This window comes from Salmo salar, chromosome 29 (assembly GCF_965601325.2).
Source record: "Salmo salar chromosome 29, fSalSal1, whole genome shotgun sequence".
In the NCBI taxonomy this organism is placed as follows: Eukaryota; Metazoa; Chordata; class Actinopteri; order Salmoniformes; family Salmonidae; genus Salmo; species Salmo salar.
In genome coordinates, this window is record NC_138319.1 from 24,824,116 (window position 1) to 24,837,500 (window position 13,385).

At 48.2% G+C, this 13,385-nt stretch overlaps 1 protein-coding gene across 5 annotated transcripts in view; it reads left to right on the forward strand.

Moving 5' to 3' along the window:
- LOC106590430 (polypeptide N-acetylgalactosaminyltransferase 11) overlaps positions 1 to 13,385 on the forward strand; it is a 100,201-nt gene that overhangs the window by 23,426 nt on the left and 63,390 nt on the right. For all 5 annotated transcript variants that reach the window (XM_082970752.1, XM_014181465.3, XM_014181464.3 and 2 more), the window contains 4 exons: positions 242 to 538; positions 1,362 to 1,485; positions 4,005 to 4,171; positions 6,098 to 6,223. In XM_082970752.1, the coding sequence (XP_082826878.1) occupies positions 280 to 538; positions 1,362 to 1,485; positions 4,005 to 4,171; positions 6,098 to 6,223 (676 nt within the window). In that variant the 5' untranslated portion in view covers positions 242 to 279. The remainder of the gene's footprint in view (positions 1 to 241; positions 539 to 1,361; positions 1,486 to 4,004; positions 4,172 to 6,097; positions 6,224 to 13,385) is intronic.

Sequence of the window (13,385 nt, forward strand, 5' to 3'; positions counted from 1 at the left end):
ATTGCATGAATTTTGCTGTAAAGTGCATATTTTCTCTACCATGCATGGCAAAAAGTGCACATTTGCAGGAAATTTACTTTCAAACGTTTTTCTCCCTTCTCCGCTGTCAAGGGGTGGGGGGCGCTAAAATGGAGTCAGTACGGCCCCTCACGATGCGTTCCGTTGTTTTGTGGCCCCCACCTCCATCAATGTTGCCCATCCCTGATCTAGATCTTTAACCTCTCTCTGGTTTCCTCAACAGGGGCCTGATCATGGACCGCCGACAATGCTAGGGCTACCATGGGCAGCGTCACACTGCGCTACTTCTGCTACGGTTGCCTCTTCACCTCTGTGACCTGGTCCGTCCTGCTCTTCCTCTACTTCAGCCTGAGCCAGGACAGCGGCCGGCCCTCCTTCAGGAATGTGCCCATCCAGGGGCCCCAGGCCAAACGCTTCCAATCACGCTTCACCAGGAGCCCTGGAGGAGGCCACGAGCAAGGCATCAAGGCAGTCCCTGCAGCAAGAGGCAACAAAAAGGCCGATCTCTCTCCGGAGATGGGTAAGTGAGCCCTTCAGAGCATGAAACTTGAAAACGACCCCCATTGGTGAAAGATCTCTCTCATCTATATACAGAATTTAGGAGGGGTGTACGTGAGAAGGAATGTTCTGATGATAGGAGTTTATAAATGGTTGTCAGTTTGTTAACAAAGCTCATGTGAACTTCAGAGTTTCACACATCCAGAATGATGAGCTTAAGCTCCACAAGCTCACTCGTACTCATGACAGATTCGAATGGTTAGGACATTTTGACGGTCTGTATTATTCATTGGTCCCCAAGGGATGCTTGTCGTGTTGGCTTGCTCCCATGTCAACTAATGAAACATTTAACAGGCAGGCAGAGTGATGTGAAAACGATCGGCTCCAGAGTGTAGCCTAGGCGATTCCACGATGCCTTTATGCGTCAATGCCCATTTGGAGCTGGACAGTGAGAAACATAGGAACAATCAAGCTAACCATAATTCATTATGGATTATTGTTGAGCAGGTTTGGTTGGTATTGAGTGATTTATTATTATTTTTTTTTTAACTGTCCGACGCAGGCGCAAGAAACACACATTATGCATTGCAGCAATACAAAGGCATGTTTGAAGTGTTGTTGGATTGGAGTGAGGCCTTCCGATGGCTGGTGAGTGAGTTGTTTCCATGGTTGCACAGAGTTACTAAGCAAAGCCATTACCACACACTCAGGATGAAGGCTGCTTGTGTTACCATGGCAATGTGGACCAGCCTAACCACCCCCCAAATCCTCATACTGACACAAGCGCCCGTACTATTTTCAACCATTCTTTCTTTCTTCTCTCCATCCTGTCTTTTCCTCTTCAGGTATGATTTTTAATGAGCAAGACCAGGAGGTTCGAGACACGGGCTATCACAAGCACGCTTTCAACGTACTCATCAGCAATCGACTGGGCTTCCACCGAGACCTCCCCGACACCAGGGACGACAGGCGAGTGACAGGGCGACAGCGTGTGGCGTACATTTGGGTTTATTGACTCCGAGAGCGTGAACAGCTGACACCGACGCAGCACTTTGCAAGCCATCATGAAGGGCAACGGTAGCCAAAGATTAAATGGGAAATCATGTCAGTCTCTCGCTGCCTGCCCTGTTGCCCCTACGAAATCCAAATAAAAGCAAAGGCATCTGTCTAGAGAGGATTTGGTTTAGCACCGGTCTGAGGCTAACAAGTAGACCTGCAGCTTGGAGTATTCCCACATGTTATGTGTTAAGATGAGTTGCTTGTAAATGCAAAAATGAATTGGCTTGGTCAGTCTTGACAATCATTGGTACAATCAGGTGGTTTTAGGAGAGTTTGTAAATCCTGCTTACTCAGCAGACATGTTAGGATATGGCAGAGGGTGAGTAGTTAAGGCATAATATGTTACAGAAGCAAAGGGTAAAAACTTAACCTCTTGGGGCTAGGTGGGACGCTAGCGTGCCACCCGTGGTGCACTCCATCAACAGCAGGTGCATTTCAAGAGCGGCAAATTTGAATCCAAATAAATGTCAAAATTCAAATTTTTCAAAAATACAACTATGTTACACCATTTGAAAGATAAACATCTCCTTAATCTAACCACGTTTTACGATTTCAAAAAGGTTTTACGGCGAAAGCATAAATTTAGAGTATGTTAGGACAGTACATTTACAAGAGTTGTGTGTAATGTTTTGTCAAGTCAAAGACAGGGTCACCAAAACCATAAAACCAGCTAAAATGATACACTAACCTTTTACAATCTCCATCAGATGACACTCCTAGGACATTATGTTAGACAATGCATGCATTTTTAGTTCTATCAAGTTCATATTTATATACAAAAACAGCGTTTTACTATGGCATTGATGTTGAGGAAATCGTTTCCCTCCAATAACCGGCAGTCAAGTCAGCGTCACAAATTAAATAATTAAAATTAGAAAACATTGGTAAAATATTATATTGTCATTTAAAGAATTATAGATTTACATCTTTTGAACGCAATCAACTTGCCAGATTTAAAAATAACCTTACTGGGAAATCACACTTTGCAATAATCTGAGCACTGTGCCCAGAAAAATACGCGTTGCGATACAGACTAGACGTCATGTTGGGGAGATCTAAAATCGAAAATACTATGTAAATAATCCATTACCTTTGATTCTCTTCATCAGATGTCACTTCCAGGTATCACAGGTCCATAACGAATGTAGTTTTGTTCAAAAAAGCTCATCATTTATGTCCAAAAATCTCCGTCTCGTTAGCACATGATGTAAGCCAGCCGGACTTCTCGTCATGAACGAGGGGAAAAAATATATTTCCGTTCGTTCAAACATGTCAAACGTTGTATAGCATAAATCATTAGGGCCTTTTTTAACCAGAACATGAATAATATTCAAGGTGGACGAATGCATAGCCTTTTATAACGTATTGGAACGAGGGTACCCAACATGAAGTAGCGCGCCAGGTGTCTAATGGGACATCATCGTTCCATGGCTCTTGTTAGGTCAGATCTCCCTCCAGAAGACTCAAAACACTTTGTAAAGGCTGGTGACATCTAGTGGAAGCAATAGGAAGTGCCAAAATATTCCTAAACCCCTGTGTTTTTCAATGGGATAGGTTTAAACTCAATACAACACATCAGGTATCCACTTCCTGTCAGAAAATGTCTCAGGGTTTTGCCTGCCAAATGAGTTCTGTTATACTCACAGACACCATTCAAACAGTTTTGGAAACTTTAGAGTGTTTTCTATCCATATATAATAAGTATATGCATATTCTAGTTACTGGGTAGGATTAGTAACCAGATTAAATCGGGTACATTTTTTTTATCCAGACGTGCAAATGCTGCCCCCTAGACCCAACAGGTTAACGTTTCCAAGGGGCAAGGCTTTCACAAGGTTGAGGAAAGCTCTGTAGGTGTGACCGTCTAGATCCAAATGTTTCACTACAAGCTGCACAGTGAAACCGCATGAGTGTTTTATGCATGCCATTACTAAAGATGGTGAATACTGATTCTAGTTATGTTTGTCCCTGTCAAATACCTAGATAGGACTCTAGTGCCCAAAAGACAGTTTTAGCATGGGCAGCGCCATTGAATTTTCACAATTTTGAAGTAGGCAACATGGTGGAACTTCCTATGGGTAAAAGGAAGGATCACTTAATTCCATACATGTCACCAGGAGGGATCAGCCAATGAATTATACTAGTGAGGAAACATTCCATAACTGCAGCTGGCAGTAAATTGCCAACCTTGGTTTTATAACTGATCAAACAACAAACTCTAGGTGGCAATATGCACCCTTTCAGTTTGTTTACCAACTCCTAGAAGTAGTAGTAGAAGAAAATGTACTACTTCAAAATGGGGTTGGCCTCGATGGCGCTGCCCACAATGGGACAGATACAATGAAGCAATGTCTATGGTCCCTGTTGTGACACCCAGGGGTTGGCTAATATGTGCTGGTGGCCCCGCCCACCCCCCCTCTCTCTCTCAGGTGCCGAGATGGGATCTATCCTTTGTCCCTCCCCACGGCCAGCGTAGTGATCTGCTTCTTCAACGAGGCGTTCTCCGCCCTGCTGCGCACCGTGCACAGCGTCCTAGATCGCACGCCAGCCTACCTGTTGCATGAGATTATACTGGTGGATGACAGCAGTGAACTCGGCAAGCTGCTCTTTTCTATTTAGGACGTGAACTCTTGGGTTTTGTTCAGGCTCGCCTGAGCCAGGTAGACTATAACAAGACCCAGTAAATGATTGGATGCTGTCGTGGACTATGTGCATCTGTCTACAGTGTGCAATCTGTCTGCAGTGTGCAATCTGTCTGCAGTGTGCAATCTGTCTGCAGTGTGCAATCTGTCTGCAGTGTGCAATCTGTCTACAGTGTGCATCTGTCTACAGTGTGCATCTGTCTACAGTGTGCAATCTGTCTGCAGTGTGCAATCTGTCTGCAGTGTGCAATCTGTCTACAGTGTGCAATCTGTCTACAGTGTGCAATCTGTCTGCAGTGTGCAATCTGTCTGCAGTGTGCAATCTGTCTACAGTGTGCATCTGTCTACAGTGTGCAATCTGTCTGCAGTGTGCAATCTGTCTGCAGTGTGCAATCTGTCTACAGTGTGCAATCTGTCTGCAGTGTGCAATCTGTCTGCAGTGTGCAATCTGTCTGCAGTGTGCAATCTGTCTGCAGTGTGCAATCTGTCTACAGTGTGCATCTGTCTACAGTGTGCATCTGTCTACAGTGTGCAATCTGTCTGCAGTGTGCAATCTGTCTGCAGTGTGCAATCTGTCTACAGTGTGCAATCTGTCTGCAGTGTGCAATCTGTCTGCAGTGTGCAATCTGTCTACAGTGTGCATCTGTCTACAGTGTGCAATCTGTCTGCAGTGTGCAATCTGTCTGCAGTGTGCAATCTGTCTACAGTGTGCAATCTGTCTGCAGTGTGCAATCTGTCTACAGTGTGCAATCTGTCTGCAGTGTGCAATCTGTCTACAGTGTGCATCTGTCTACAGTGTGCATCTGTCTGCAGTGTGCAATCTGTCTGCAGTGTGCAATCTGTCTGCAGTGTGCAATCTGTCTGCAGTGTGCAATCTGTCTACAGTGTGCAATCTGTCTACAGTGTGCAATCTGTCTACAGTGTGCATCTGTCTACAGTGTGCATCTGTCTACAGTGTGCAATCTGTCTGCAGTGTGCATCTGTCTGCATCTGTCTGCAGTGTGCAATCTGTCTGCAGTGTGCAATCTGTCTACAGTGTGCAATCTGTCTACAGTGTGCATCTGTCTACAGTGTGCAATCTGTCTGCAGTGTGCAATCTGTCTGCAGTGTGCATCTGTCTGCATCTGTCTGCAGTGTGCAATCTGTCTGCAGTGTGCAATCTGTCTGCAGTGTGCAATCTGTCTACAGTGTGCAATCTGTCTGCAGTGTGCAATCTGTCTGCAGTGTGCAATCTGTCTGCATCTGTCTGCAGTGTGCAATCTGTCTGCAGTGTGCAATCTGTCTGCAGTGTGCATCTGTCTGCAGTGTGCAATCTGTCTGCAGTGTGCAATCTGTCTGCAGTGTGCATCTGTCTGCAGTGTGCATCTGTCTGCAGTGTGCAATCTGTCTGCAGTGTGCAATCTGTCTGCAGTGTGCATCTGTCTGCATCTGTCTGCAGTGTGCAATCTGTCTGCAGTGTGCAATCTGTCTGCAGTGTGCAATCTGTCTGCAGTGTGCATCTGTCTGCATCTGTCTGCAGTGTGCAATCTGTCTGCAGTGTGCAATCTGTCTACAGTGTGCAATCTGTCTGCAGTGTGCAATCTGTCTGCAGTGTGCAATCTGTCTGCAGTGTGCAATCTGTCTGCAGTGTGCATCTGTGTGCATCTGTGTGCATCTGTGTGCATCTGTGTGCAATCTGTCTGCAGTGTGCAATCTGTCTGCAGTGTGCATCTGTCTGCATGCTTCAATTACCTAGTTGGTGAACAAACGCAGGCTGCTGTATTGTGCTGACGTTATCGAATGCCTGTGTGTAAATAAAATCAGAGATCTTGGATCTCAATAGGATCTTCCTGTATAAATGAATCTCAACTGAAAGCTTCTGTCCTTTCCCTCCACCACAGCGGACCTAAAGGAAGACCTGGACAGCTATGTCCAGCTCAACCTCCAGGGCAAGGTCAAGGTGGTCCGCAACGAGAAGAGAGAAGGACTGATCCGAGGGAGGATGATAGGGGCCTCTCATGCCACAGGTGAGCCCTCCTGAGACCATAACTCTTCACTAATGTAACATGCCCCCTGAGGCAGGGATGCAGGTGAAATAACTGTTTACTGTATGCTGTCTGTCAAGTTCCACACAGAAGTAATAGTGTTGTATTATGATCAGCTGCAGTAGGATGAGAGGAAGAGGCTACAGAGGAATCGAACAGTGTGTGCCTGTGTGCGTGTCCGGGCGAACACAGTGTGTGTCTGCGCGAACAGTGTGTGTCTGCGCGAACGGAGTGCGTAACTTTGTTACATAAGTAGCAGCACCAACAGTGTCGATACAGTCGTCCGGTCTGGTCTGGTCCGGTCTGGTCTGGTCTGGTCCGGTCTGGTCCGGTCTGGTCCGGTCTGGTCTGGTCTGGGTAACGGGAACGAGTCTGGCATTGTGACACAATTTACCTTTCGATAGTCCATACATAACCTGGACGTACCATCAGTGTGTGTGTGTGTGGGTCTGCTCAAACATTATGTGTGTGTGTGTGTGTGGGTCTGCTCAAACATTGTGTGTGTGTGGGGTCTGCTCGAACATTGTGTGTGTGTGTGGGTCTGCTCGAACATTGTGTGTGTGTGTGGGTCTGCTCGAACATTGTGTGTGTGTGTGGGTCTGCTCGAACGTGTGTGTGTGTGTGGGTCTGCTCGAACGTGTGTGTGTGTGTGGGTCTGCTCGAACAGTGTGTGTGTGTGTGTGGGTCTGCTCGAACATTGTGTGTGTGTGTGGGTCTGCTCGAACATTGTGTGTGTGTGTGTCTGCGCGAACAGTGTGTGTGTGTGTGTGGGTCTGCTCGAACATTGTGTGGGTGTCTGCTTGAACATTGTGTGTGTGTGTGTGTGTCTGCTCGAACATTGTGTGTGGTGTGGGTTTGCTCGAACATTGTATGTGTGTGTGTGTGTGTCTGCTCGAACAGTGTGTGTGTCTGCGCGAACAGTGTGTGTGTGTGTGTGTGTCTGCGCGAACTGTGTGTGTGTGTCTGCGCGAACAGTGTGTGTGTGTGTCTGCGCGAACAGTGTGTGTGTGTGTCTGCGCGAACAGTGTGTGTGTGTGTCTGCGCGAACAGGTGTGAGTGTCTGCGCGAACAGTGTGTGTCTGCGCGAACAGTGTGTGTGTGTGTGTGCGCGAACAGTGTGTGTGTGTGTGGGTCTGCTCGAACGTTGTGTGTGTGTGGGTCTGCTCGAACATTGTGTGTGTGTGTGTGTGTCTGCGCGAACAGTGTGTGTGTGTGTGTGGGTCTGCTCGAACATGTGTGTGTGTGTCTGCGCGAACAGTGTGTGGGTGTCTGCTTGAACATTGTGTGTGTGTGTGTGTGTCTGCTCGAACATTGTGTGTGTGTGTGTGTGTGGGTTTGCTCGAACATTGTATGTGTGTGTGTGTGTGTCTGCTCGAACAGTGTGTGTGTCTGCGCGAACAGTGTGTGTGTGTGTGTGTGTCTGCGCGAACTGTGTGGGTGTGTGTGCGCGAACAGAGTGTGTGCTCGAACAGTCTGTGTGTCTGCGCGAACAGTGTGTGGGTGTGTGTGCGCGAACAGTGTGTGTGCGCGAACAGTGTGTGTGTGTGTCTGCGCGAACAGTGTGTGTGTGTGTCTGCGCGAACAGTGTGTGTGTGTGTCTGCGCGAACAGTGTGTGTGTGTCTGCGCGAACAGTGTGTGTGTGTGTCTGCGCGAACAGTGTGTGTGTGTCTGCGCGAACAGTGTGTGTCTGCGCGAACAGTGTGTGTCTGCGCGAACAGTGTGTGTCTGCGCGAACAGTGTGTGTGTGTGTGTGTGCGCGAACAGTGTGTGTGTGTGTGTGTGTGTGCGCGAACAGTGTGTGTGTGTGCGCTAACAGTGTGTGTGTGTGTGCGCTAACAGTGTGTGTGTGTGTGCGCTAACAGTGTGTGTGTGTGTGTGTGTGTCTGCGCAAACAGTGTGTGTGTGTGCCTGCGCAAACAGTGTGTGTGTGTGCCTGCGCAAACAGTGTGTGTGTGTGCGCTAACAGTGTGTGTGTGTGCTAACAGTGTGTGTGTGTGTGTGTGTGTCTGCTCGAACAGTGTGTGTGTGTGTGTGTGTGCTCGAACAGTGTGTGTGTGTCTGCTCGAACAGTGTGTGTGTGTGTCTGCGCAAACAGTGTGTGTGTGTGTGCTAACTGTGTGTGTGTGTGCTAACAGTGGTGTGTGTGTGTGTGCTAACAGTGTGTGTGTGTGTGCTAACAGTGTGTGTGTGTGTGTGTGCTAACAGTGTGTGTGTGTGTGTGCTAACAGTGTGTGTGTGTGTGTGTGCTAACAGTGTGTGTGTGTGTGTGTGTGTGTGCTAACAGTGTGTGTGTGTGTGTGTGTGCTAACAGTGTGTGTGTGTGTGTGTGTGCTAACAGTGTGTGTGTGTGTGTGTGTGCTAACAGTGTGTGTGTGTGTGTGTGCTAACAGTGTGTGTGTGTGTGTGTGTGTGCTAACAGTGTGTGTGTGTGTGTGCTAACAGTGTGTGTGTGTGTGCTGTGTGTGTGTGTGCCTGCGCTAACAGGTGTGTGTGTGCCTGCGCAAACAGTGTGTGTTTGTGCGCTAACAGTGTGTGTGTGTGCTAACAGTGTGTGTGTGTGTGTGTGTGTGTCTGCTCGAACAGTGTGTGTGTGTGTCTGCTGGAACAGTGTGTGTGTGTCTGCTCGAACAGTGTGTGTGTGTGTCTGCGCAAACAGTGTGTGTGTGTGTGTGTGTGTGCTAACTGTGTGTGTGTGTGCTAACAGTGTGTGTGTGTGTGCTAACAGTGTGTGTGTGTGTGCTAACAGTGTGTGTGTGTGTGCTAACAGTGTGTGTGTGTGTGCTAACAGTGTGTGTGTGTGTGCTAACAGTGTGTGTGTGTGTGCTAACAGTGTGTGTGTGTGTGTGCTAACAGTGTGTGTGTGTGTGTGTGTGCTAACAGTGTGTGTGTGTGTGTGTGTGCTAACAGTGTGTGTGTGTGTGTGCTAACAGTGTGTGTGTGTGTGTGCTAACAGTGTGTGTGTGTGTGCTAACAGTGTGTGTGTGTGTGCTAACAGTGTGTGTGTGTGTGTGCTAACAGTGTGTGTGTGTGTGTGTGTGTGTGCTAACAGTGTGTGTGTGTGTGTGCTAACAGTGTGTGTGTGTGTGTGTGTGTGTGCCTGCGCAAACAGTGTGTGTGTGTGCCTGCGCAAACAGTGTGTGTGTGTGTGTGTGCTAACTGTGTGTGTGTGTGTGTGTGTGTGTCTGCTCGAACAGTGTGTGTGTGTGTGTGTGTGTGTCTGCTCGAACAGTGTGTGTGTGTGTGCTAACAGTGTGTGTGTGTGTGCTAACAGTGTGTGTGTGTGTGTGTGTGTGTGTGTGTGCTAACAGTGTGTGTGTGTGCTAACAGTGTGTGTGTGTGCTAACAGTGTGTGTGTGTGTGTGTGTGTGTGTGTGTGCTAACAGTGTGTGTGTGCGCTAACAGTGTGTGTGTGCGCTAACAGTGTGTGTGTGCCTGCGTGTGCGCTAACAGTGTGTGTGTGTGCCTGCGCAAACAGTGTGTGTGTGTGTGTGTCTGCGCAAACAGTGTGTGTGTGTGCTAACAGTGTGTGTGTCTGCGCAAACAGTGTGTGTGTGTGCGCAAACAGTGTGTGTGTGTGTGTGTGCTAACAGTGTGTGTGTGTGTGTGTGTGTGTGTCTGCTCGAACAGTGTGTGTGTCTGCTCGAACAGTGTGTGTGTGTGTGTGTGTCTGCGCAAACAGTGTGTGTGTGTGTGTGTGTGAACTGTGTGTGTGTCTGTGTGAACTGTGTGTGTGTCTGTGTGAACAGTGTGTGTGTCTGTGTGAACAGTGTGTGTGTGTGTCTGTGTGAACAGTGTCTGTGTGTCTGCGCGAACAGTGTGTGTGTGTGAACAGTGTGTGTGTGTGTGTGTGTGTGTGTGTGTGTGTGAACAGTGTGTGTGTGTGTGCTAACAGTGTGTGTGTGCTAACTGTGTGTGTGTGTGCTAACTGTGTGTGTGTGTGTGTGTGTGCTAACAGTGTGTGTGTGTGTGTGTGTGTGTGCTAACAGTGTGTGTGTGTGTGCTAACAGTGTGTGTGTGTGTGTGTGTGCTAACAGTGTGTGTGTGTGCTAACTGTGTGTGTGTGTGCTAACTGTGTGTGTGCTAACTGTGTGTGTGTGTGCTAACAGTGTGTGTGTGTGTGTGTGTGTGTGCTAACAGTGTGTGTGTGTGTGTGTGTGTGTGCTAACTGTGTGTGTGTGTGCTAACAGTGGTGTGTGTGTGTGTGTGTGTGCTAACAGTGTGTGTGTGTGCTAACAGTGTGTGTGTGTGTGCTAACAGTGTGTGTGTGTGTGTGTGCTAACAGTGTGTGTGTGTGTGTGTGTGTGCTAACAGTGTGTGTGTGTGTGCTAACAGTGTGTGTGTGTGTGCTAACAGTGTGTGTGTGTGTGTGTGTGTGCTAACAGTGTGTGTGTGTGTGTGTGCTAACAGTGTGTGTGTGTGTGTGCTAACAGTGTGTGTGTGTGTGTGTGTGCCTGCGCAAACAGTGTGTGTGTGTGCCTGCGCAAACAGTGTGTGTGTGTGTGTGCTAACTGTGTGTGTGTGTGTGTGTGTGTGTGTGTGTGTGTGTGTGTGTGTGTGTGTGTGTCTGCTCGAACAGTGTGTGTGTGTGTCTGCTCGAACAGTGTGTGTGTGTGTGCTAACAGTGTGTGTGTGTGTGTGTGTGCTAACAGTGTGTGTGTGTGTGCTAACAGTGTGTGTGTGTGTGTGTGCTAACAGTGTGTGTGTGTGTGTGTGCTAACAGTGTGTGTGTGTGTGTGTGTGCTAACAGTGTGTGTGTGTGTGTGTGTGTGTGTGTGTGTCTGCTCGAACAGTGTGTGTGTGTGTGTGTGTGTCTGCTCGAACAGTGTGTGTGTCTGCTCGAACAGTGTGTGTGTGTGTGCTAACAGTGTGTGTGTGTGCTAACAGTGTGTGTGTGTGTGTGTGCTAACAGTGTGTGTGTGTGCTAACAGTGTGTGTGTGTGTGCTAACAGTGTGTGTGTGTGTGTGTGCTAACAATGTGTGTGTGTGTGTGTGTGTGCTAACAGTGTGTGTGTGTGTGTGTGTGTGTGTCTGCTCGAACAGTGTGTGTGTGTGTGTGTGTGTGTGTGTGTCTGCTCGAACAGTGTGTGTGTGTGTGCTAACAGTGTGTGTGTGTGCTAACAGTGTGTGTGTGTGTGTGCTAACAGTGTGTGTGTGTGTGTGTGTGCTAACAGTGTGTGTGTGTGCTAACAGTGTGTGTGTGTGTGTGCGCTAACAGTGTGTGTGCCTGCGTGTGCGCTAACAGTGTGTGTGTGTGCCTGCGCAAACAGTGTGTGTGTGTGTGTGTCTGCGCAAACAGTGTGTGTGTGTGTGTGTCTGCGCAAACAGTGTGTGTGTGTGCTAACAGTGTGTGTGTGTGTGTGTCTGCGCAAACAGTGTGTGTGTGTGCCTGCGCAAACAGTGTGTGTGTGTGCGCAAACAGTGTGTGTGTGTGTGTGTGTGTGTGCTAACAGTGTGTGTGTGTGTGTGTGTGTGTGTGTGTGTCTGCTCGAACAGTGTGTGTGTCTGCTCGAACAGTGTGTGTGTGTGTGTGTGTGTGTGTGTGTGTGTGTCTGCGCAAACAGTGTGTGTGTGTGTGTGTGTGAACTGTGTGTGTGTCTGTGTGAACAGTGTGTGTGTCTGTGTGAACAGTGTCTGTGTGTCTGCGCGAACAGTGTGTGTGTGAACAGTGTGTATGTGTGTGTGTGTGTGTGTGTGTGTGAACAGTGTGTGTGTGTGTGTGTGTCTGCTCGAACAGTGTGTGTGTGTGTGTGTGCTCGAACAGTGTGTGTGTGTCTGCTCGAACAGTGTGTGTGTGTGTCTGCGCAAACAGTGTGTGTGTGTGTGCTAACTGTGTGTGTGTGTGCTAACAGTGGTGTGTGTGTGTGTGTGTGTGCTAACAGTGTGTGTGTGTGTGCTAACAGTGTGTGTGTGTGTGTGTGCTAACAGTGTGTGTGTGTGTGTGTGCTAACAGTGTGTGTGTGTGTGTGTGCTAACAGTGTGTGTGTGTGTGTGCTAACAGTGTGTGTGTGTGTGTGTGCTAACAGTGTGTGTGTGTGTGTGTGCTAACAGTGTGTGTGTGTGTGTGTGTGCTAACAGTGTGTGTGTGTGTGTGTGTGTGTGTGTGCTAACAGTGTGTGTGTGCCTGCGCAAACAGTGTGTGTTTGTGCGCTAACAGTGTGTGTGTGTGTGTGTGTGTGTCTGCTCGAACAGTGTGTGTGTGTGTCTGCGCAAACAGTGTGTGTGTGTGTGTGTGTGTGTGTGCTAACTGTGTGTGTGTGTGCTAACAGTGGTGTGTGTGTGTGTGTGCTAACAGTGTGTGTGTGTGTGCTAACAGTGTGTGTGTGTGTGCTAACAGTGTGTGTGTGTGTGCTAACAGTGTGTGTGTGTGCTAACAGTGTGTGTGTGTGCTAACAGTGTGTGTGTGTGTGTGTGTGTGTGTGTGTGTGTGTCTGCTCGAACAGTGTGTGTGTGTCTGCTCGAACAGTGTGTGTGTGTGTGTGTGTCTGCGCAAACAGTGTGTGTGTGTGTGTGTGTGTGTGAACTGTGTGTGTGTCTGTGTGAACAGTGTGTGTGTCTGTGTGAACAGTGTGTGTGTGTGTCTGTGTGAACAGTGTCTGTGTGTCTGCGCGAACAGTGTGTGTGTGTGAACAGTGTGTGTGTGAACAGTGTGTGTGTGTGTGTGTGTGTGTGTGTGTGTGTGTGTGTGTGAACAGTGTGTGTGTGTGCTAACTGTGTGTGTGTGTGCTAACTGTGTGTGTGTGTGCTAACAGTGTGTGTGTGTGTGTGTGCTAACAGTGTGTGTGTGTGTGTGTGTGTGTGTGTGTGCTAACAGTGTGTGTGTGTGTGTGTGTGTGTGTGTGTGTGTGTGTGTGTGTGTGCTAACAGTGTGTGTGTGTGCTAACTGTGTGTGTGTGTGCTAACTGTGTGTGTGCTAACTGTGTGTGTGTGTGCTAACAGTGTGTGTGTGTGTGTGTGTGTGTGCTAACAGTGTGTGTGTGTGTGTGTGTGTGCTAACAGTGTGTGTGTGTGTGCTAACAGTGTGTGTGTGTGCTAACAGTGTGTGTGTGTGTGCTAACAGTGTGTGTGTGTGCTAACAGTGTGTGTGTGTGTGTGTGTGTGTGTGTGTGCTAACAGTGTGTGTGTGTGTGTGTGTGTGTGTGTGTG